Raw genomic sequence first — 23,437 nt, forward strand, 5'->3', positions numbered from 1 at the left:
AACTTTTTCTCAAATCTGGCATTCAAAATCAAAAAATTCCTTGATGCAGGTTTAGCAAAGGAAAATGAGGTGCCAGAAAATCTTGAATATCAAACTGATCTCTGGAGCCTAATTATGTATTACCAGGGTTATAGTTAATTAGTTTCCACTATACTATTCTGCTGTTTGGAGGTGTGCCACACTTGAGCAGAGATTTTTAACTTCTTGACCTACTGGCATCATACAACAATCACATTTGCAATGGAGTAAAGATTATTTTCTCTTATCAGATCAACAATTTAAGGTAAAATTGTTTTCCCTGAAATGGTAGAAAAAAATGTAATTAGGTGTAAGAACTCATTGGTTTTGTATGCTTAACTAGTAAACCAACTGTTCTATAACATAAGGGAGATAATCACATCTCTTTTTAATTACTTACTGATCAAACATATCGTAGACCTCTGAAGAAGGCTGATGTATGGTACACAATATTGTATGGCCTTTGGATACCAGTTTTTTTAACATATCTACAATATTCATGGCCATATAGGAATCTAATCCCGAGGTAGGCTCATCACAAAATAATAATGGTGGGTTTGTTAGTATCTGAAATATAAATCCTTTACATTCAACTTTCAATCAGTTTTCATAATAATATCTTTAATATTTTTGCTATTCTGTTTGAGCCCTTTTGTTTTTTTTATACACTTTCGGGTTTCCAAACTTTTGGTCTTGATTGTACCTCATGAAATTTATTGTAGAAACTGTCAAACATATCACTGTTCTATAACATGACAAGGGAGATAATCTCGTTCCTTTTTATTTACTTACTGATCAAACATATCGTAAACCTCAAACAATGGCTGATGTATGGTACACAATATTGTATGGCCTTTTGATACCAGATATGTTAGTTTTCTCAATTTAATTGATTCATATTTTTCAATTCAGGGCCTTTTATAGCCGACTATACGGTATAGGTTTTACTCATTGTTGAAGGCTGTATGGTTGCCTATAATTGCTTATATCCACTTCATTTGAACTTTGGTTGATAGTTGTCTCATTGGCAATCATACCACATCTCTTTATTTTTATAAACTTGTCTCGTGTGTACAGGATTCAGTATAATACCTCACTACACAATACAGAATACAAAATTCTTGTTTTATATAAAAATGATTAACATCACTTTATGCTGCATGTGTATGTCTTGTAAACAAACATCATCTGATTACAAACTATCAAACATTCAAAACTACAAAATACTTTATAGAAAAATATACAAATGTTTTTACCTCTGAAGCAAATGAGAGTCTCTTCATTTCCCCACCTGATATACCTTTTATCCTTCCTGGAGTACCAATCAATGTGTTAGCACACTTTGACAAACCAAGCTGCAACAAATGACATACATGTCATACTATTGTAATGTAAAGCATATATGCTTTTTTGTTGTTTAACTTCATCTCTGATGGTTATTTTATTTCTGATAGATTACTCCTCAACTCCCACCCACCCCCCAAAAAGTAATAAAATAATTTTAATCAAATATCATCACTGAAACACTTGTAGTAAATAAGGACTATCATCTAATCTCCAAAAGAATATTAGTAAGATTATTCTAAAAACCCCAAGTTTTAAATAAAATTCTATAGTGATTAAAATATATCTCTGAGGAGTTCTATAAAGAAAATTAGACAATACTTTCTTGCAATAATTTTCAATAAACATGCAACACATATGCTTACTGTGTTTGTTGACATAATAAAAGAAAATGAATTTGAGAGTAAACTGGTATATATATATGAACTCTTAAAACTTCTGTTTCAATAGTTAATGTGAACTGAAACATTAAAACAAACTACAATAAGACATACATTGATGTTCTTAGTGAACAATTTATTTTCTCACAGATATTTAAAAAAGGAAAATTTTGCAAAGGGTTCCGTGGAACTCTTGCATCTCGCCTGCAATCCCTGCTATCAGTGTAAAAGTGTAAAGTTGACAGCCAAAAACTAAGTACACTTATCAGTTAAATATGAGAAAACAATTAAATTTTTTTCTTCTGTTAATATTTTTGGACCATGAAAAAGCATCTGTTGAAATTTCAAAACATTCCATGAAGGCTTGACAAAGTTATTTTAAATGTTTAAAGATCTTTAACCACAGACTGAACCATAATGTTGATGACCCTGACTACTTTGATTTGATGGATTGCTATGTTTGCATCCACTACATTTTATTAACCTAATATATTGTGCACATTTAAGAAATAAAATAATATTCTGCTACAAGTCACTAAATAATTTTATAACAAATGCACAATGAAAATGAGGTCAAGGTCAGATGAAACCTGTCAGATGGACATGTTCACATTACAATAATTATGTACACCAAATATAGTTGACCTACTGCTTATAGTATCATAGAAGCTAACCTAACCACCTAACTTTAACCTTGATCACTGATCCATAAAATGAGGTTGAGGTCAGATAAACTCTGAATGACAGACATGTAGAATTTGCATATTTCATGTACCAAATTACTCATAATATGTGAGAAAAACATATGACAAAAGACCTCTACAGGTTTTTTTAAGCAGTCACTTAACCATGAAAATGAGGTAAAGATAAGGCATCTATATTCAAATTCAGTTAATTTTCTTCATCATTTAAAACTCTCAAGAAAATATCATATTCAATTGAGAATGTCAAAATTGAAACTTTTATTTCAATGACACAGAAAAAAGAATGGGTCAGTGACTAATATGACTTCATTCAGTGGCAAAACAGGCAACTGCATTGAAAAAGTATAAAATTTTCTAAATCATGATAAATTGATTCAGTATGGTATGGAAAAAGTTAACTGTATACAATCTATCATCTGTCTAGTATCCTTTACCTCATGTATAACTTCCTCCACTCTTTCTAATCTTTTACTTTTCCTTATTCTTCTGTCCATCCTTAAAATGGCCTAAAAATATATTGAAAGGGTAAATGAAAAGAAAAAATTTATTATAATATTCTAAATCTGTATAGCTGAAATTGGATTGACTGTAAAATATCAGATCTGTCCTTTGCAAAAGTATGATTGATAAACTAATGTCATCAAATAAAAAAGTGATGATCTGAAACCTTTCATTATAATGCTCTAATTTATCTGTAATCACTATAAACCAACTTAATGACATAGATCTTTTTTTCACTCTAAGACCTTTCTTCTTAATTTCACCACCATTTAGTTTCTTAACTTTGTTGATATATTTAGATAAGAGAAGATCCATGTATGACATATTTGCAAAAAATTATATTTGTTTTATTTTTCTATTTGCAAAGTCATGCAACATTGTGTAAATAGATTGCTTGCAAAAATCAGTTGCCTTACAGTACGTGTGAGAAGAATTTTCAAACTAAACCCTGTTTAAACATAAAATAGAATGTGTACAAATAAAAATAATTGATTGTTTCTTGTTTTAATTACAAACCCTGAACTGTAAGTGTTCCCTGACTGTTAAGGCACCTATAAATAAATCATCTTGTTGGACATATGCTGAGACATTCCTGATACTTCGTCCAATTTCTATCCCATTGACCCTCACATCCCCTTGTACAACAAGCTTCCCACAATTCCTGAATGTTAAGATGTTCATTAGTGTTGACTTTCCAGCACCACTGAAAAATATTAAGTATATATCAAGTATTTGTATGTCCAACACCAATTAATGATCAGTTATACTCAAGTAATAATTGTATTTTAATGATCAAGTGACAAATAACTACCGGTATATTGGTCTTAAAAATCTTGTGATCAGCTAGATCTTATAGTTTAAGGTAAAGATCAGAAGACCACCTTTGAATGAAAGGAGTGTAATCCTTAGCATAAAAATTAAACCTCTCGATATATTTTTCTGTGGCAGTCAAAAATGTTAAATCTTTTGTGTCCCATCTTATTTTCCTTATAAAATTACTTTTTTTATTTCATGTGCATGCACATTGTTAATAGCTACATTATAGCTTTTTGTGCTGCTCACACTATACAGCAATAATTGATTAATCAATATGTATTCTCCAGGTATTTCAAAAAAGAAAAAGTTTTGCTTAAAGAATATTTATATAATTCTTACCTTGCACCCATACAAGCCATCAACGTTCCTGGTTTCAAAATTCCATTTACTGAAAAGGAAACATCAACAAATTAAAATAGTAATTTGAGGTACTTGTAAGTTTCGAAATTTCTGCAATTGTTTTATGAATATTGAGACGAGATAGGTTTCACAAAAACAAAACCAACTCTGATTTAAATTTTGATAGCATTATTTGTCTGCCGCATTTCCTTAAATCGAAATAATCATTCCCCATTTTGGTCCATTGCTCAACAATCACAACTATGAATTCATGCACACATTTCTGAAAATACAGTATTTCATTAAGGGTAAATGACAGGCCACCATTCCTAAGAAAGTATTCCAGTATTGATGTAGGGTTATGTATTCCATGTGTAGTACTCACCATTTTTTGGAAAGTGTTTGAGTATTGATGTAGGATTTTGTATTCCATGTGTAGTACTCACCATTTTTAGGAAAGTGTTTGAGTATTGATGAATGATTTTGTATTCCATGTATAGTACTCACCATTTTTAGGAAAGTGTTTGCGTATTGATGTAGGATTTTGTATCCCATGTGTAGTACTCCCTATTCTTAGGAAAGTGTTTGATTGTTAAGGTAGGATTTTGTATTCCATTTGTAGTACTCATCATTCTCAGGAATGTTTCCAGTATTAATAAAAGATTATATATTCCATGTGTAGTACTCACTATTCACAGGAAAAGTTTTTAATTTTGATGAAAGATTATGTATTTCATGTGTAGTACTCACCATTTTCAGGAAATTCAGAAAAGGGTTTGAGTATTGATGTAGTATTATGTACAACATGTGAAGTACTCAACATTCTCAAGAAGGTGTTTAAGTATTGATGTGTTATTATGTATGCCATGTGTTATACCCACCAGTCCCAAGAAAGTTTTCGTGTATTGATGTAGCTCAAGGTTGGGCGGTAAATACCACCCCCGGTATTTACCAGTGGTATTTACCGGGATTTACCACCCTGGTCAATACTCCTCAAGTGGTCAATACTGGCAAATACTGGACAATTGAAATTTTCATGGTTCTTTTGACAGATTTTACTATCAATGTTAGTTAAATCTTAGTTGATTGGGGAAATTATTTTAACTTTATTCATATGGCATGATTCAGTTTATAAAAAGGATTGATATTGGTATGTTTTATCAATTATTAGCATGAATAATGACTTATTCAGTTCTTATGGGTAATGATATAACATAGTTTAGGTATGAATATAAAATTGCTATATCAGTTATTTCAACATGTATAAAATATGTATATTTTTTTCTTGAAAAGGTTTGATTTTAACAGGTAAATAGAATTACAGGTGACTAGATTATCAGGGCATTACCTATTAAATGGCAAGCAGGTGTCAAAAGTTTATTCAATATTACAACTGTCCCCGTATAAATGTTGACATAACAGGAAAAAAGTCATAAAAGTTATTTTTGAAGACTGTTTAAAACAATTATTTTATTCCTGACTATTCAACTGCATGACAAATATCTTCTAAAACTAAATCATGTAAATACAGAAAATGGAAATTTTGAAGGATCTATACTTTGGCTGCTGTTTTTCTTTTTCTTTAATTTTATTCTAATAATCACTGTCCATGATGTGTTCATGTATAATTTCAATTTATATAAGAAAAGATAACATTAAAAAAGTCTTATTTTGACTTGAAAACTTTCATATTTTCATGACTAACAGTTATTGAATGTAGGGCTAAATATCACAGGACAGAAAGTCACAATGCAATTTTGAAAGAACTATTTCTTTGATTAAGAAAAGACTAATTTTTAAGACATTGTTTTATTACATTTGCTGAAATTACTTTTTAGAAAACAAGCTGTCATAGTCTTTTTCTAAACAGTAAGTTTTTCTTGACTGGCTTCATGGTACCAAGAAATATCCTTTGTAGGATTAATATTTAATAAATCTTCATTTAACCATGTTCATTATCAATCTCATAAACATTACAATGAATTCATTTCAAGGATTTTCCCTTACATATTCAAACACTTGTAATCTAATTAATTGTGAGTTTTTGTCCTTTACAATGTAGTAAATAAGTGACTTTCTGTCCTGTGAATATATTTGTCCATTTACCCTGTAGTTGACCAGGTAGGGACTGTATTTAATAGTAATATCTTATCAAAATTTCAATTGACCAGTATTAACCAGTATTTGCCAGTATTAACCAGTATTTGCCAGTATTTCCCGGTATTTACAGCTGGCCTGGTCAATACTAGTATTGACCGCTTTTTTGCCAACCTTGATGTAGCTTGTAGGATTATGTTCTCCATGTGTAGTACCCACCATTCCCAAGAAAGTTTCCAAGCATTGAATTAGAATTATGTATTCCATGTGTTATACCCACCATTCCCAAGAAAGTTTCCAAGCATTAATGTAGAATTATGTATTCCATGTGCAGAACTCACCATTCCTAAGAAAGAATTATGGTTTTTTCGGGCAGTCACATTATATATACATGTATCTACAATTTCTTTAAAATGTACTTTGGTATCTATTTTTCGTCTTGTTTTCTCTGTAAAGTACTTGTGGTTCCAAAAAAAAATTAAGTAACAGCTGCTATACATGTGTTGTGTATTCTCTAAGAACTACCTACCATTCCTAAGAATACGCTTTGGTATAGCTGCAGAATTATTTCCACGACAACATTTCTTGTCTTCAGGTATAGAGTACACATTGACATCTTTCCAAGAAAGTGTTATTGGGTCTACAGGGTCAACAACACTGGCCCTTGGCTGCTTAAGGTAAGTTTCACGCATATTTTTGGGTGGTTGAGTTCCATCATATGGTTGGTATAAATCGTTATCTACATAGATTGTCTCTTTTACGGATTGACTGTTTTGATCAATATTTACATACGTATGAGAGTTGCTATCAGCAGACAGTAATGGTGTTTTCTCAGACTCCATTGTAAAGTTTTGTTTTTGTATTCAAAGGCAGTCAATACATTCTATGTTCTGAAAAACAATTACAAATAATGTCATTAAATGTGCGTATTTAATTCTATACAGTATTTAAGTAATTATCATTAATAAGGCAAAAAAATCCTGTTCTGTTTTCTGCCTACCTACATACAAGTACACCAACTTTTCATGCCGATCCTAACACATTCTATGGACATTTGCTTAATGACTATTAAATCAGAGACAATTTTGGTAAAGCACTTTTAAAGTAAAGTCAATTTTGGTAAAGCACTGTTAAATTAGAGACAATTTTGGTAAAGCTCTGTTAAAGTAGAGACAATTTTGGTAAAGCACTGTTAAAGCAGAAGCACTGTTAAAGTAGACAAGGCAATTTTGATATAGCACTGTCAAAGTAGAGACAATTTTGGTTAAGCACTGTTAAAGTAGAGACAATTTTGGTAAAGCATTGTTAAAGTAGAGACAATTTTGTTAGCACTATTAAGTAAGAAAAATTTTGGTAAAGCAATATCAAAGCAGAGACAATTTTGGTACAGCACTAATAAAGTAGAGACAATTTTGGTAAAGCACTATCAAATTAGAAACAATTTTGGTAAAGTACTGTTTAAGTAGAGACAATTTTGGTAAAGCACTGTTGGAGTAGACTATTTTGGTAAATCACTGTAAAAGTAGAGACAATTTTTGTAAAGCACTGTTAAAAGTGGAGACAATTTTTGTAAAGCTTTGTTAAAGTAGAGACAATTTTGGTTAAGCACTGTTAAAGTAGAGACAATTTTGGTAAAGCATTGTTAAAGTAGAGACAATTTTGTTAGCACTATTAAGTAAGAAAAATTTTGGTAAAGCAATATCAAAGTAGAGACAATTTTGGTACAGCACTAATAAAGTAGAGACAATTTTGGTAAAGCACTATCAAATTAGAAACAATTTTGGTAAAGTACTGTTTAAGTAGAGACAATTTTGGTAAAGCACTGTTAAAGTAGAGACTATTTTGGTAAATCACTGTAAAAGTAGAGACAATTTTTGTAAAGCACTGTTAAAAGTGGAGGCAATTTTTGTAAAGCTCTGTTAAAGTAGAGACAATTTTGGTAAAGCACTGTTAAAGAAGAGACAATGTTTGTAAAGCTCTGTTAAAGTAGAGACAATTTTGGTAAAGCACTGTTAAAGTAGAGACAATTTTGATGAAGCACTGTTTAAGTAGAGACAATTTTGATGAAGCACTGTTTAAGTAGAGACAATTTTGATGAAGCACTGTTAAAGTAGAGACAATTTTGGTGAAGCACTGTTAAAGTAGAGACAATTTTGGTAAAGCACTGTTAAAGTAGAGACAATTTTGATGAAGCACTGTTTAAGTAGAGACAATTTTGATGAAGCACTGTTTAAGTAGAGACAATTTTGATGAAGCACTGTTTAAGTAGAGACAATTTTGATGAAGCACTGTTAAAGTAGAGACAATTTTGGTAAAGCACTGTTAAAGTAGAGACAATTTTGATGAAGCACTGTTAAAGTAGAGACAATTTTGGTAAAGCACTGTTAAAGTAGAGACAATTTTGATGAAGCACTGTTAAAGTAGAGACAATTTTGATGAAGCACTGTTACTGTCAAAAATCTATAAATCCTATACTATCTTATTAAAATACAGATCCTGTGCTTTGCTTTTAAGTGAAAAGTGGTTGTCCTCAAAATCATTGTAATATTGCACAATCTGATTAAAATCAAATCTTTCACTTTGAACTGATAGATTTTTTTGTTGCAGCATGTAAGATCTGAAAACTTTCCAAAAAGGGGTCATGTATATTGACCTTGAGTGCAAATGCTTAATCAACCAATCATTACAAATGACACGCTTGCACTTTGATAACAATTTTCACCCATATACAAACATTGACAAAATCCATTCAAAATTTTGCCAGTATACTGATTAAATATTTTATCTTCTTACAATTACGATACAAAAAGAGAGAAGTGGTAATGGTGATATAAGGTACTCCACAGAGAGAGAAGTGGTAATGGTGATATAAGGTACTCCACAGAGAGAGAAGTGGTAATGGTGATATAAGGTACTGTACAGAGAGAGAAGGGGTAATGGTGATATAAGGTACTCCAAAGAGAGAGAAGGGGTAATGGTGATATAAGGAACTCTACAGAGAGAGAAGGGGTAATTGTGATATAAGGTACTCCACAGAGAGAGAAGTGGTAATGGTGATATAAGGTACTCCACAGAGAGAGAAGTGGTAATGGTGATATAAGGTACTCCACAGAGAGAGAAGTGGTAATGGTGATATAAGGTACTCCACAGAGAGAGAAGTGGTAATGGTGATATAAGGTACTCCACAGAGAGAGAAGTGGTAATGGTGATATAAGGTACTCTACAGAGAGAGAAGGGTTAATGGTGATATAAGGTACTTCACAGAGAGAGAAGTGGTTATAGTGATATAAATTATTCTACAGAGAGAGAAGGGGTAATGGTGATATAAGGTACTCCACAGAGAGAGAAGGGATAATGATATAAGGTACTCCACAGAGAGGGAAGGGGTAATGGTGATATAAGGTACTCCACAGAGAGAGAAGGTGTAATGATATAAGGTACTCCACATAGAGAGAAGGGGTAATGGTGATATAAGGTACTTCACAGAGAGAAGTGTTTATGGTGATATAAGGTACTCCACAGAGAGAGAAGGGATAATGATATAAGGTACTGCACAGATAGGGAAGGGGTAATGGTGATATAAGGTACTCCACAGAGAGAGAAGGGGTAATGATATAAGGTACTCCACAGAGAGAGAAGGGGTAATGGTGATATATAAGGTACTCCACAGAGAGAGAAGGGGTAATGGTGATATAAGGTACTCCACAGAGAAAGGAGTGGTAATTGTGATATAAGGTACTCCAGAGAGAAGGGATAATGGTGATATAAGGTTCTCCACAGAGAGAAGGGGTAATGGTGATATAAGGTACTCCACAGAGAGAGAAGTGATGGTGATATAAGGTACTCCACAGAGAGAGAAGCAGTAATGGTGATATAAGGTACTCCACAGAGAAAGTGGTAATGGTGATATAAGGTACTCCACAGGGAGAAGCGGTAATGGTGATATAAGGTACTCCACAGAGAGAGAAGAGGTAATGGTGATATAAGGTACTCCATAGAGAGAGAAGGGGTAATGGTGATATAGCAGAAGTGGTAATGGTGATATAAAGTACTTCACAGAGAGAGAAGCAGTAATGGTGATATAAGGTACTCTACAGAAAGAGAAGCAGTAATGATGATATAAGGTACTCTACAGAGAGAAGGGAAGGTGATATAAGGTACTCCACAGAGAGAGAAGGGGTTATGGTGATATAAGTTACTCTACAGAGAGAGAAGGGGTAATGGTGATATAAGGTACTCCACAGAGAGAGAAGGGGTAATGGTGATATAAGGTACTCCACAGAGAGAGAAGTGGTAATGGTGATATAGGGTACTCCACAGAGAGAGAAGAGGTAATGGTGATATAAGGTACTCCACAGAGAGAGAAGTGGTAATGGTGATATAAAGTACTTCACAAAGAGAGAAGTGGTAATGGGGATATAAGGTACTCCACAGAGAGAGAAGGGGTAATGGTGATATAAGGTACTCTACAGAGAGAGAAGGGTTAATGGTGATATAAGGTACTCCACAGATAGAGAAGAGGTAATGGTGATATAAGGTACTCCAGAGAGAGAGAAGTGGTAATGGTGATATAAGGTACTTCACAGAAAGAGAAGTGGTAATGGGGATATAAGGTACTCCACAGAGAGAGAAGGGGTAATGGTGATATAAGGTACTCTACAGAGAGAGAAGGGTTAATGGTGATATAAGGTACTCCATAGAGAGAGAAGGGATAATGATACAAGGTACTCCACAGAGAGGGAAGGGGTAATGGTGATATAAGGTACTCCACAGAGAGAGAAGTTAAAGGTGATATAGGGTACTCTACAGAGAGAGAAGTGGTAATGGTGATATAAGGTACTTCAGAGAGAGAAGTGGTAATGGTGATATAAGGTACTCCACAGAGAGAGAGGAGTAATGGGGATATAAGGTACTCCACAGAGAGAAAAGGGGTAATGGTGATATAAGGAACTCCACAGAGAGAGAAGTGGTAATGATATAAGGTACTCCACAGAGAGAGAAGGGGTAATGGTGATATAAGGTACTCCACAGAGAGAGAAGGGGTAATGGTAATATAAGGTACTTCACAGAGAGAGAGGAGTAATGGGGATATAAGGTACTCCACAGAGAGAGAAGGGGCAACGGTGATATAAGGTACTTCACAGAGAGAGAAGCAGTAATGGTGATATAAGGTACTCCACAGAGAGAGGATTAATGGTGATATAAGGTACTCTACAGAGAAAGAAGGGGTAATGGTGATATAAGGTACTCTACAGAAGGAGAAGGGGTAATGGTGATATAAGGTACTACAGAGAGAGAGAGGAGTAATGGTGATATAAGGTACTCCACAGAGAGAGAAGGGGTAATGCTATAAGGTACTCCACAGAGAGAGAAGGGGTAATGATATAAGGTTCTCCACAGAGAGAAGGCGTATAGGTGATATAAGGTACTCCACAGAGAGAAAAGGGGTAATGGTGATATAAGGTACTCCACAAAGAGAGAAGTGGTAATGGTGATATGAGGTACTCAACAGAGAGAGGAGCAGTAATTGTGATTCAAGGTACTTCACAGAGAGAGAAGTGGTAATGGTGATATAAGGTACTCCACAGAGAGAGGAGTGGTAATGGTGATATAAGGTACTCCACAGAGAGAGAAGCAGTAATTGTGATTCAAGGTACTCCACAGAGAGAGAAGGGGTAATGGTGATATAAGGTACTCCACAGAGAGAGAAGCAGTAATTGTGCCACCATTATATCACCATTACCCCTTCTCTCTCTGTGGAGTACCCTATATCACCATTACCACTTCTCTCTCTGTGATTCAAGGTAATCCACAGAGAGAGAAGTGGTAATGATGATATAGGGTACTCCACAGAGAGAGAGAAGTAGTAATGGTGATATAAGGTACTTCACAGAGAGAGAAGGGTTAATTGTGATATAAGGTACTCTACTGAGAGAGAAGGGGTAATAGTGATATAAGGTACTCCACAGAGAGAGAAGTGGTAATGGTGATATAAGGTACTCCACAGAGAGAGAAGGGGTAATGGTGATATAAGGAACTCTACAGAGAGAGAGAAGGGGTAATGGTGATATATGGTACTCCACAGAGAGAGAAGTGGTAATGGTGATATAAGGTACTTCACAGAGAGAGAAGGGTTAATTGTGATATAAGGTACTCTACTGAGAGAGAAGGGGTAATAGTGATATAAGGTACTCCACAGAGAGAGAAGTGGTAATGGTGATATAAGGTACTCCACAGAGAGAGAAGGGGTAATGGTGATATAAGGAACTCCACAGAGAGAGAAGGGGTAATGGTGATATAAGGTACTCCACAGAGAGAGAAGGGATGGTGATATAAGGTACTCCACAGAGAGAGAAGCAGTAATGGTGATATAAGGTACTCCACAGAGAGAGAAGTGGTAATGGTGATATAAGGTACTCCACAGTAATAGGCCCAAGACCACAATTAATGACCCCACTTTTTGTTGTTCACGAATATAGTTCCCTTTAATTAAAGTGTATTTTTTCTTAATTTTTTTTCTTTGCCTTTCTCATTGATTTCTTAGTTTTTATGGGGTGGAAGTGAAAGAAGAGAGGTAAAATAAATTTTTGGATGTTGTATTTAAACTGATTTTGATATGGAAAGAGTGATTAGGCCAAGTGCAAAAAGGTAATATTTACAGTTTTCGGAACATCTCTTGACTTGTCGATAGGGGTATGGCTGTGTAGTGGCTAAATTTGTAAGAGTCATTGGTTCAATCTTTCTGAATTTTGGATATATTTTTGGACTAGTACTATACATTACACACACAAAAGATTTGACAAAAATGCAAGGTGCAATTTTTTTAATGAGACAAAACGTTATAAAGAACTAATAGAGGAATTAATTGTGGTCTGTGGCCTAAGAGGCTGATACCCAAATTCTTGAAAATAAAGAAAGGACCAACTTTTTTGGCAGAAAGTCTCTTGAAATGATAAATATTATTGGTTTATTGTAATTTTATTCAATATTAATCTTTAAACCGGTTATAATATGCAATTTTAGGCATTTTTGGCCATTTTGATGCACTGAAAGCCCTTTGACCCCAGTTTCAGCCCTTTCTGTCAATAATGTTGGACCCTTTTTATATTTTAGAATATATTACTACTCTATTGTCTTACAAAACATCACATCTTCAAAATGGATGCATTTTATCTAAAATATAGTCAAAAATTAAGAGATAGCTCTGCACCTGGCTATAATGGGCAGTGTAAAATTTGGACAGGTTTATGTACACCTAATGGCAAATATGGAGTTATTAATTGTAAATTTCCAGATGCCAGGGGTGGAGACAAATGCATGTGCACAGGCTTGCCTACATGGTGCATCATCAGAATATTTTTATTGATAAAACTGATGATGTTTCGCACCTGTGCCACAATTCGAAATGCATTACTGTCGAACATCTGTCGTTGGAACCTCATGGTTTCAACAACAGCCGGCAGTCATGCGTTTCAACCGGTTCCTGCTTAGGCCACCCAGATCCCCTCCCTCCCTGCAGAGTGGAGTTAAAAATGGACAATAATAATTTGGGTAAAATAATTATCGGGTACTTTTTTATTTTCATTTTACTTCTTTTTTTTTCTGGGGCAGGCCAAAATTTTATATTTTTATCAGAATGGGAGAAAAAAAGGGGAAAAAAATTGAAGGCTAATGTACAACAACTTTAGATTCTTTTTTTTGATATTTGGGTGGTCCTGAAAAGGACCTTTTATGGTTTTGTTTGCTGGTGGCTCTGGTATCTCAGTCTGCAGCAGGTCTTGGAAGCTTTGGTTTGCAGTAGCTGTCATGGTCCTGGAACTGTAAGGCAGGCAGTGGATCTAGTTGACCTTTGCAGTAATAGTCATGCTTTTTGTTCATTTCTCTCCATGTCTTGTGCTCTGCAAGCTTTTCTGCATTCTGCTTTAATCTCCTTTCTTGAACTGCTGGTCTTAGTATGTAATCTTGGTTGTATTGAAAGTCAGTGTCCATTTTCTTCAGGTGAAGTTTACTTCGTTCTGAAAGGTCTACCCCTAGATTTGTACATTTCAGTTGTGTCGAGGTTCCCGGCATGTTGTTATTTCTATGTACTCCTGAAGCAAGTCGTCCTTCCATATTTTTGGAGTAAATTACATTCTTGGGCAAATTAAGACTCAGTGCTCTATGTACTCCTTCATTTTTGTTTGTATTGTCATAAAGTTTCATACTTTCAATAGCTGCTGAAGTTAATTTCATTTTCAGGATTTCTTGAAGTAAAAATTTATCTGTTTTATCCATTTGCAGGGCAGTGATCTGGTATGTGGACAAGTACGATGAACGACTCCACCAGTTAAGTGCAGCATCACCTTTGCAGACAATGGAATATTCCGGACACAGGGTGCAGTCACTATCATAGCAGCGAAGAGTTGCCTCGAGCACTTTTGGTAAGTCTTTGCTTATTTCATCAATGTTTTTGTCATATTTCTCCATCAGTTTCTTTAATATCATGGAGCATCTGCACTTTAGATCTTTGCTAAACACCGTCCTCAGTTGTTTATTTTCCTCTTTTGTTTTTCCATGGAACATTCCGGCACTGTATTGAGTTCGCAAAGAGGCCCTGAATTGAGACTGTCCCAAATGTACATGATCTGCCAGTCTTTCCACTTTCCACATTGGTTCGAGAGCTGTAAGGGCGTCTTCAATACCTCTAGCTGAACGTCCATCTCCATCTGTGGTCACATACCGTACAAGACATTTCTGGAGTCCTAGCTGATTTCCTATCTCTTTTCCCAGCTCATACTCTGACAGAGCAGCAGCTCTGTATAAATTTGCTGTACATTCTTCATGGCCAGGACATTTTATTGGAAAGCCTTTTCCTCTAAGCCAAGCCCCTTTCCAACACATCTTATTCTGCGCAACTGCAGCTACTATATACTTTTTATCTTTCATTGTTTCTATTGCAAGGGCAAATGCTTGAGTGGCATTCTGACCGGGTTTCTTTTTACTAACAATTGTGTTGCTGTTGTATCGAGCATCCACAGTTATGTTAATTTCATCTTCTGGGACACCTCGCTTTCTGTTGTCTTCTTTTACTAGTTCCAGTTTCTGTGCCATGTCTGTTTTGTTCAGTTTGACCATTTCAGCTGCTACTCTACTGGATGTGCGTGCGTTGCATACTGCTTCGACATGGTGGTGGTGTGTCCATTCCTGCAAGGAGTTGCTGCACTGTTGTATTTCCAATTGGGCAGTCCTGCAAAGCAGATGCAAGGGCTACATTTGGTTGTCCTGGGTTGGGTCCTGGTTTGCCATTAGCTATTTCTTTGTACATCTTTATTCTGTCTCCAATAAAACCACAGGTTATGCATTTCAGGGTATACTGCCAGCAAGTTCCCCACTTTTTCTGTTCATGATAGTCAACATTAAATTTAGGACAGGATGGTGAGTCCACTTGGTGTTTATCATAAGTAGTGTTGTACAAGCTGAGTGTCAGTTGACTGTCTATCCACCTCATACCAAAATGTAATGCTTTATTTTCTTCTCTTTTCAGGTCAGCTTGCGAGCGAAGAGTACAGATGTTACCAGTCGTCTCTATTTTGCAGTCAGAAGATTGAAAAGTTTGCCGCACATGGGAAGTACATGCACTACCTGATTGAGGGATCGGTATTGATGTCTGGCTTCGGCTTCTACCACTGGGTTTTCCAGCTTGGAACCATCCAGGATTTCTTGGAGAGTTGTCTTTCTTTGACCTGTTCTTGGTATAGCCTTTAGTGAACATTTTGAAAATTTAACTGGATCCTTAATATCCCAACTTGGACTGATAGCATAAACTTTGGACATCCTTATATTTATAATCAAGCATTGTATGATATCTGCTTTGATGTACATTTTTTCCTTTGATGCAGTCTGTGGTGTAGATTTCAAGAGACCACCTTCAGAGGCAACTCTGAATTAACAGAGTTTTCTTAGCAGTATCCAACTAAGCCAATTAATCTATTATTAGGGGTCCAGATTAAGATTGTTTCATCCAAATCTATTGAAAAATGTTACTTTATCATTTATTGAGAGATTAATTTAACAAAGAAGCATATTTTTTTTTTTATTAATTTTGTTATAATTTTTTTTATCAAAATGCAATATATTTTTTAGAAACTATTTTTCTTACAGAAATCTATTATAAAATTAAAATCTATTTATCTATAAAAATAAACATAACAGAAAACTTCACTAAAAAGTTTATTTCAGAGTAATATTCCAAGGAATAAAGAAATTACACTAGTTTGAAATTTTCATTACATGTAATCTGACCTGATGTTACACATGAATATTGGTACCTCAGGTAAACAGGCCAAGTACCTGTGAAATTTGTCTGATTAGTGTTTATGTTATATTTTACTTTTTACAGATAAGATAAGCAATTTTTTAAGATAAGTTTTGAAAGTTAATTTTCTTTTTAAATATTTTTAATGGAATTTTATTTATGTTCAGTGTTGGTATATTCACTAAATTTACAAGAATTTTAGAAAAAAAATAATTTCAATTTAAAAAACATAATTTTTGATAAATTTTCTTTCAGATTCTAGAAATGTAACCATTTAGCTACTATAGACATTTTACTTTTTTAAGATATCATGTTTAACAAGAAAGTTATTAAACTTTTACTTTTCCTAGTAGTTACATGTTTTGAAAGTTTCATGCCAGAAAACAACTAGAATTATCAACATGAGGGTAGTGTTATTAAAACTATCAGAACTGCCATAAAACTTGTCGGATTGATTTGATATATGGTATGCTAGTTCGATATAGAATAAGCTTAATGGGTGCCATTTTTTGGGGTATTATATTTTAAAAAAGGGTCTAATAGGCCCAAGACCACAATTAATGACCCCACTTTTCGTTGTTCACGAATATAGTTCCCTTTAATTAAAGTGTATTTTTTCTTAATTTTTTTTCTTTGCCTTTCTCATTGATTTCTTAGTTTTTATGGGGTGGAAGTGAAAGAAGAGAGGTAAAATAAATTTTTGGATGTTGTATTTAAACTGATTTTGATATGGAAAGAGTGATTAGGCCAAGTGCAAAAAGGTAATATTTACAGTTTTCGGAACATCTCTTGACTTGTCGATAGGGGTATGGCTGTGTAGTGGCTAAATTTGTAAGAGTCATTGGTTCAATCTTTCTGAATTTTGGATATATTTTTGGACTAGTACTATACATTACACACACAAAAGATTTGACAAAAATGCAAGGTGCAATTTTTTTAATGAGACAAAACGTTATAAAGAACTAATAGAGGAATTAATTGTGGTCTGTGGCCAGAGAGAGAAGGGGTTATGGTGATATAAGGTATTCCACAGAGAGAGAAGGAGTAATGTTGATATAAGGTAGTGTAAGGCATTGGAAATACTTCTTATGAAATTATAAATTCAGAAACAGAAATATTATCTTTTAAACTTAACGGTTGTGTTCTTACGCATAGTAATTTGGCTTGCAGCGAGCAAGTGAAACATTTTACATTTGTAATCAAAGATATGGCATTAATTTACTATTTTTATGGATTTCACAGGCCAAAGTTTCACTTTTTGCCAATAAATTACAGGGGAGGCATTTCATTAGCCAAAACATAGTTTAACAAGTTAGGTGTGTACATATGTTGGTACAAAGTGATATATATCCAGTAAAGCAACTGATTTTATGTGAAAGCTCTGGAATTTGAAATGAGTTTATCATTGTTTACATTTTTTTTTGTGTACAAGTGTTACAGCAGGGAATGTATGTAATTACTCATGGGTTACCTTCTTCATGCTATATATCATGTAATTCCCGTATTAAGGATCATTTCTTGTAACCAAACATTCATATTTAAACGTCTGATATGCCTGGTATACATTGGGAAATACTTTAACTGCAATTGTTTACTGACCGGCGATTTTGCTGTCTGCCATTTTGTGGGGAATGAAACGTTGATTTTATATCTCTTAATACCAATTCGTCCCCTGGACAATTGATCTAATATTGTATTTTTAATACCACACATTTAATATTTTATGGTTATACCCTGCCGGACACAAATATATTGTAAATATTTAGATGGTTGTGATGAACAATGTTTTATGTTATTTACTTCTATGTACTTGCGAATATTGTCTGCTAAATTAATGTGCATGCAGTGGTGTCCGATTGCATATTTCAAGTTATTTTATTGATATTATGAGCTCTATTGTTTAGTTTTAATGTTTTATGTTAAAGGACAATCTTAGGACAACTCAAGATGATATGTATATTATGTTTTTCATTATCTGAAATTTGTATAGTAGTTCCGGCTACCCGGAAAGGACAAGTAACCATTGGATTAGTATGTCACATGACACTTACAATTTAGTATATAAACGCACGAGCACTCAGCAATGGCAGATAGCCCAAAGTTTTGCTGGCGGCAAGTTTGAACCTAGAAAACAATAAATTTCCAAATAAAGCAGTAATAACCTTTAGGTGAGAATTAGGATAACATAATGAAGTTTAATTAGCCGTCTTTTGTACAGTAAGCTATCTCCCACCACGTCGGACACCACAAATATGTATTTTATGATTTATTATTCAGTACAATTGAACGCTATTGTTTATTTATATAAAATTATATAATGTTATATGATTTTAACAGTTCAGCAAATAAAACTGTTAGCATTGAAAAGATCACTTTATTTTATCAAACTTGGATACATTCAAAAAGTACATGCATTTACACTGATGAAAACAATAGATGCTGGAGGACGCTCGTTCAAACATAAAAACTATGGAAAGCCGTTAGGAACAAAAATTAGCTCAGTAAGACTCGAATACAAGGGATCGCTCAATACACACATATTAAACATTCCGAGGACCATACCTGACAAAGTAATTAAGGATGTTTAATACAAATGTAGAGGTGCTCCAAGAGTCATATACTGTATTTAAGTGTTAATAAAGTAAACTACCGAGTATAGGACAGGATGCTCTCGGGTGGCTTACAGTACACAACAGAGAGAGAAGGGATGGTGATATAAGGTACTCCACAGAGAGAGAAGCAGTAATGGTGATATAAGGTACTCTACAGAGAAAAGGGATGGTGATATAAGGTACTTTACAGAGAGAGAAGCAGTAATGGTGATATAAGGTACTCTACAGAGAGAGAAGTGGTAATGGTGATATAAGGTACTCTACAGAGAGAAGGGATGGTGATATAAGGTACTTCACAGAGGGAGAAGGGGTAATTGTGATATAAAGTACTCTACAGAGAGAGAAGTGGTAATGGTGATATAAGGTACTCCACAAGGATAAGTAGTTTCTGCTCCACTAATGTAACCTGTCTTGTTTTTCATTGCAAGTCAAAATTGGTGATATGTCGCATACAGTAATCTTACAGTTGAGGAAAAGACAGGATTGTGGTTATGAGAGGTGGAACATATCTGATCCATGGTCATCTTAAACATAGATATTTCATAGTATTCATCCAAATCATGATGATGACCAAAAAAATTTCGAGGGATGACTTGAATTGGGAAATATGAATAAAACAATGAAACTTTCCCCGATTTATTTTTTGTTTTCTTCAATCACTTTAGTTTCTGAAATGTCGCTTTTGTTTCGCAATATGTCAATTTATAGATATTTGGTATATGATATTGAACAGTTATTGAGCTTTTGAAATTCACCCTTTTTAACCTAAAACTTTTCCATATGGGAGTTATCTCCCTGTATTCTGTGTATCTTTCTATCACATTTCCTCAGAAAGTGTAAAAGTTATTGCTTAAAAATTTTCTCCAAATTACAGCCAAAATGTTCATTACTTCCTCATGATGATCTGATAAATTAGGGCAGAAGCAGTCCTGTTACAAGTTATAAAAATTTTGTGTTTGACATAAACGGTATAATATGGTATGGTGGTATAACTCATAAAACATAAGTCATAGAAACCTAGAAAGCTTTTGATATGAGGTCCTTAGTCAATGAGCAGGAAATTGAAGTCAAGGTCAAATGTTATGGTCATCTTCAAAATTTTTAATTTTGCTCGTTATCGCAACTCCTAAGAAAATGTAAAAGTTATCAACATAAGGTTTTTGGCAAATTGTAAGTTGTGACATGATGCTTCCCCAATACATTCACCTGGTAGGTCAAAGTGCTTTGATTACTTGTATATATATATGAGTTTTCTTCCAATAATCAAAATAAGCTGTTTGGTAGGATAACTTCTTAACCATACATATTATGAACCTGGGGTCTTTTATAAGAGATTGAGGTCAAAAGTCAAACTTGAATTTGAGTTTTTAAATTTTGGCCAGAAGGTGATATTTAAACTGGTACATAATTAAGCCATAATGTCTTTTGCATTAAACTTGATAACATATTACCTTAAAAAAAGGTCAACCAGAAGTGACCTATAAACCGGAAGAAGTAATTTTTGCACTTATTTTATGTAAAAGTTCCTAGAAACCATATATTTTCAGAATCAGTTTCAAATCAGTATAATATTAGCTATCATATGACACCTGAAGTGGCATTTTGTACACTGGATGTAGCCAATTATCTCCCTTATTTGAAGCAAAAGTCCATGTATATTGAAACCATATATTTTTCGAATAAGGGTAATAGAATAAGAAATACATAGAAACCATATACTTTTGAAATCAGTAAAAGTAAGCTATCAGAATGACACCAAAAATGACTATTTCAAACCTGAAGTAGCTGATCATCTCCCTTATTTCAAAGAAAAGCACTAAGACTTTTTATTTTGTGAATCTGTGTAAGATTAGTTATCTTCTGACAACACTTTTATTACTTATTATTATATCATATGGGAGAGGAATTTGTAAAAGTGAAAATTCACTTGTTTTCCAATCCTAATAAAACTGTCATATTGTAATGTTTATGTTATTATTTTCAAAACAAAATATTATTTACACTAACACTTTTACATACCAAGGTTATTTTTTTTCAATTTAATTTTTTTTTCATATTTGTATAAAAGTTCAATAAACAAACAGAAGAAGGACATCACTCACAAAAACAAATATTAAAATGGAGATTGAAAACAACAATTTTGACAGGGATATAGATGTGACATCTGAATAAAGTTATATGGAAACTTCTGTTGAAGAAACAGATATTGTGTCAGTGTGTTCATCAAATTAGTTATTATTTTCGCATGTTGAAAATACAGAATTGCTCAATTTATTTGTCCCCAATCTGAAGTATTGAAAAATTGGATATCCCATAATTGTGACAGTCAGTTGTCATTAGTCACAACTGGAGATTTGAACATTTTCAGCTGGAGTTTGGGCCTCATAATTAGAGATTTTTATCAACATTTTTATCAGCGTTTTCAGTGTTCATTTAGATGAAAAAGCTACATATTTCCTTTTTTTTTTGATAAGAGAATTAATATAAATATATTCTCTTAAAAAAAATTAATGTAGAACTCAATTTTGCCTTTGTCATGTTAAAAATTGCTTTGAACTCCTTTCGACCTGTCAACAAAAAAAAGTTGGTTTTCCAGCATCTATTCACATATCAGTTATTAAAATCAAATAAGTAAACAACAATATAATTTTTGTGCACTGGGTAGATTTAACTATTTTGTTACATTTATAATGAGCTTTACTATTTGTTTTAGCCTTTTTTTCCTTTTCTATTCTTTTTCGTATTTCTTAGTGAGTTCCTAAATTGTTCAAGTCTGTTCCCGATTCTAAATAATGTTGTTTTTTTTTAATAAAGTATTACCTATATTAAATTACCTTTAAAATCTAGCCAAAGCTCTCTGTAGCCAGATCTAGCATGATTATTCACATCTGAGACTACTATAACATATGTGTTATAGTAGTCTCAGTTCACATAAACATTTAGATGAGTAAATAAACGTCATATGAATTTCAATTTAAGCATTGTCTGATACCCCTTTCAAACTCCCACGTTCACTCCCAAGCAACTTTCACGTGTAATACATGTACCATGCACATTTGTAAACAACACTGTTTTGTTTTGATTTTTATCTTTTTTATTTGTGCATTTTCTTTTACAAGTTGATTTAAGGCCTTGAAATTATAAATATACCTGTCATTTGTATTGAATCATGGAACTTATTCAATATTGCAAACTTTACCTTTTTCCAGTCATTTACTTGTTTACAATCTGTTTTTATGCAAGATCAGTGAACTTTAGTTCAGGTCAACCTTTGTACCGATATCACGTGTTCTATTGAGTATATATCCCGCCAAAATGTAAATTCTCGCTTTTAATATTACTTGTAATAATTAATGTAAATTAATGTAATTATGAAAGTCTTCTTGGTCCTTTAATATCCTTTTATACACAAATGGTTTAAATCTTTAAATAAAAAAAATTCTATATCTGATTTGTATGCAGATGATACTACTGTTCATTACCTGAGACTACTGTACATAGTCCGTCAGTCATTACCCATCTGGATCTAAACTCTGTAAATTGATAGTCATTTCATGTTAAATAAAGACATGCAAGCTATTAGAATATGGTGTTAAGAATGATCTGGTAATTAATACAACTAACTCAAAATATGTTAGTAGGATCAAATCGCAACATACAAACTACAGATTGCAATTTGAATATATTGTACGACCGTGCGATACATAATTGAAGAAAACGTGAATATGAAATATATTGCAAGGAATAATTATTGATAATCAGAGTCGGATTTAGGGCCGGCGAGGCGCTTCATATACGATAAATGCAAAGGCTTTTTACAAATATCACTCCAAACGTCGGCATGTCTGGGAGCCCCCGCCACATTTTTCCCACCCACTTTTTTTCAAATTCCTTGATCCGCACCAGGTAACTCTTTCTCGTTGTGTAAGCCAATAGGCAATGTGGTTTCCAAAATATCTTCTAGGATTGGTTTGATGTGTCGTTTAAAACATAGCTCCCAACAGATGGTTTAATATTATCATGACTAGACAGTGGCGGATCCAGAACTTTTTGTAAAGGGGGCGCTGACTGACCAAAAGGGGGGGGGGCTCCAGTCACGATTCAGTGATTCCCTATATAATCTACCAAATTTTTCCCACCAAAAGGGGGGCTGGGCCCCCCAGTCCCCCCCCCCCCACCCCTGTATCCGCCTATGCTAGAAACGGTTATATATTACCACTTTTTGACTTCTGTCGTTCTATATGGAGAAAAATAACTGATTCTAACACTGAAAAACTATATAAATTATAAAATCGTGCAGTTAGATTTTACCGACCGTGCGAGGGCTTTATT

The 23,437-nt window shown here is 33.8% G+C and overlaps 1 protein-coding gene and 1 long non-coding RNA gene across 3 annotated transcripts in view; one reads left to right on the plus strand and one right to left on the minus strand.

Annotated features, from left to right (window-relative positions):
- The window catches only part of LOC127728691 (protein white-like), a 102,437-nt gene extending 80,095 nt beyond the window's left edge, over positions 1-22,342 (minus strand). Inside the window, exons 1-7 of the mRNA XM_052236307.1 lie at positions 22,305-22,342; positions 6,729-7,089; positions 4,103-4,151; positions 3,464-3,650; positions 2,881-2,952; positions 1,275-1,373; positions 419-585 (exon numbers count right to left, since the gene is read on the minus strand). Coding sequence (XP_052092267.1) covers positions 419-585; positions 1,275-1,373; positions 2,881-2,952; positions 3,464-3,650; positions 4,103-4,151; positions 6,729-7,041 — 887 coding nt within the window. The 5' untranslated portion in view covers positions 7,042-7,089; positions 22,305-22,342. The remainder of the gene's footprint in view (positions 1-418; positions 586-1,274; positions 1,374-2,880; positions 2,953-3,463; positions 3,651-4,102; positions 4,152-6,728; positions 7,090-22,304) is intronic.
- LOC127728731 (uncharacterized) lies at positions 12,630-15,814 on the plus strand. 2 transcript variants are annotated; one of them, XR_007994332.1, is made up of 3 exons: positions 12,630-13,011; positions 14,480-14,619; positions 15,723-15,814. It is a non-coding gene; the product is annotated as an uncharacterized LOC127728731 (long non-coding RNA). The 2 variants fall into 2 exon arrangements; XR_007994333.1 differs by having other exon boundaries at positions 12,630-12,917.
- Positions 22,343-23,437: the final 1,095 nt, after the last annotated feature.

Source organism: Mytilus californianus, unplaced genomic scaffold, assembly GCF_021869535.1.
Source record: "Mytilus californianus isolate M0D057914Y unplaced genomic scaffold, xbMytCali1.0.p SCAF_2, whole genome shotgun sequence".
NCBI lineage: Eukaryota > Metazoa > Mollusca > Bivalvia > Mytilida > Mytilidae > Mytilus > Mytilus californianus.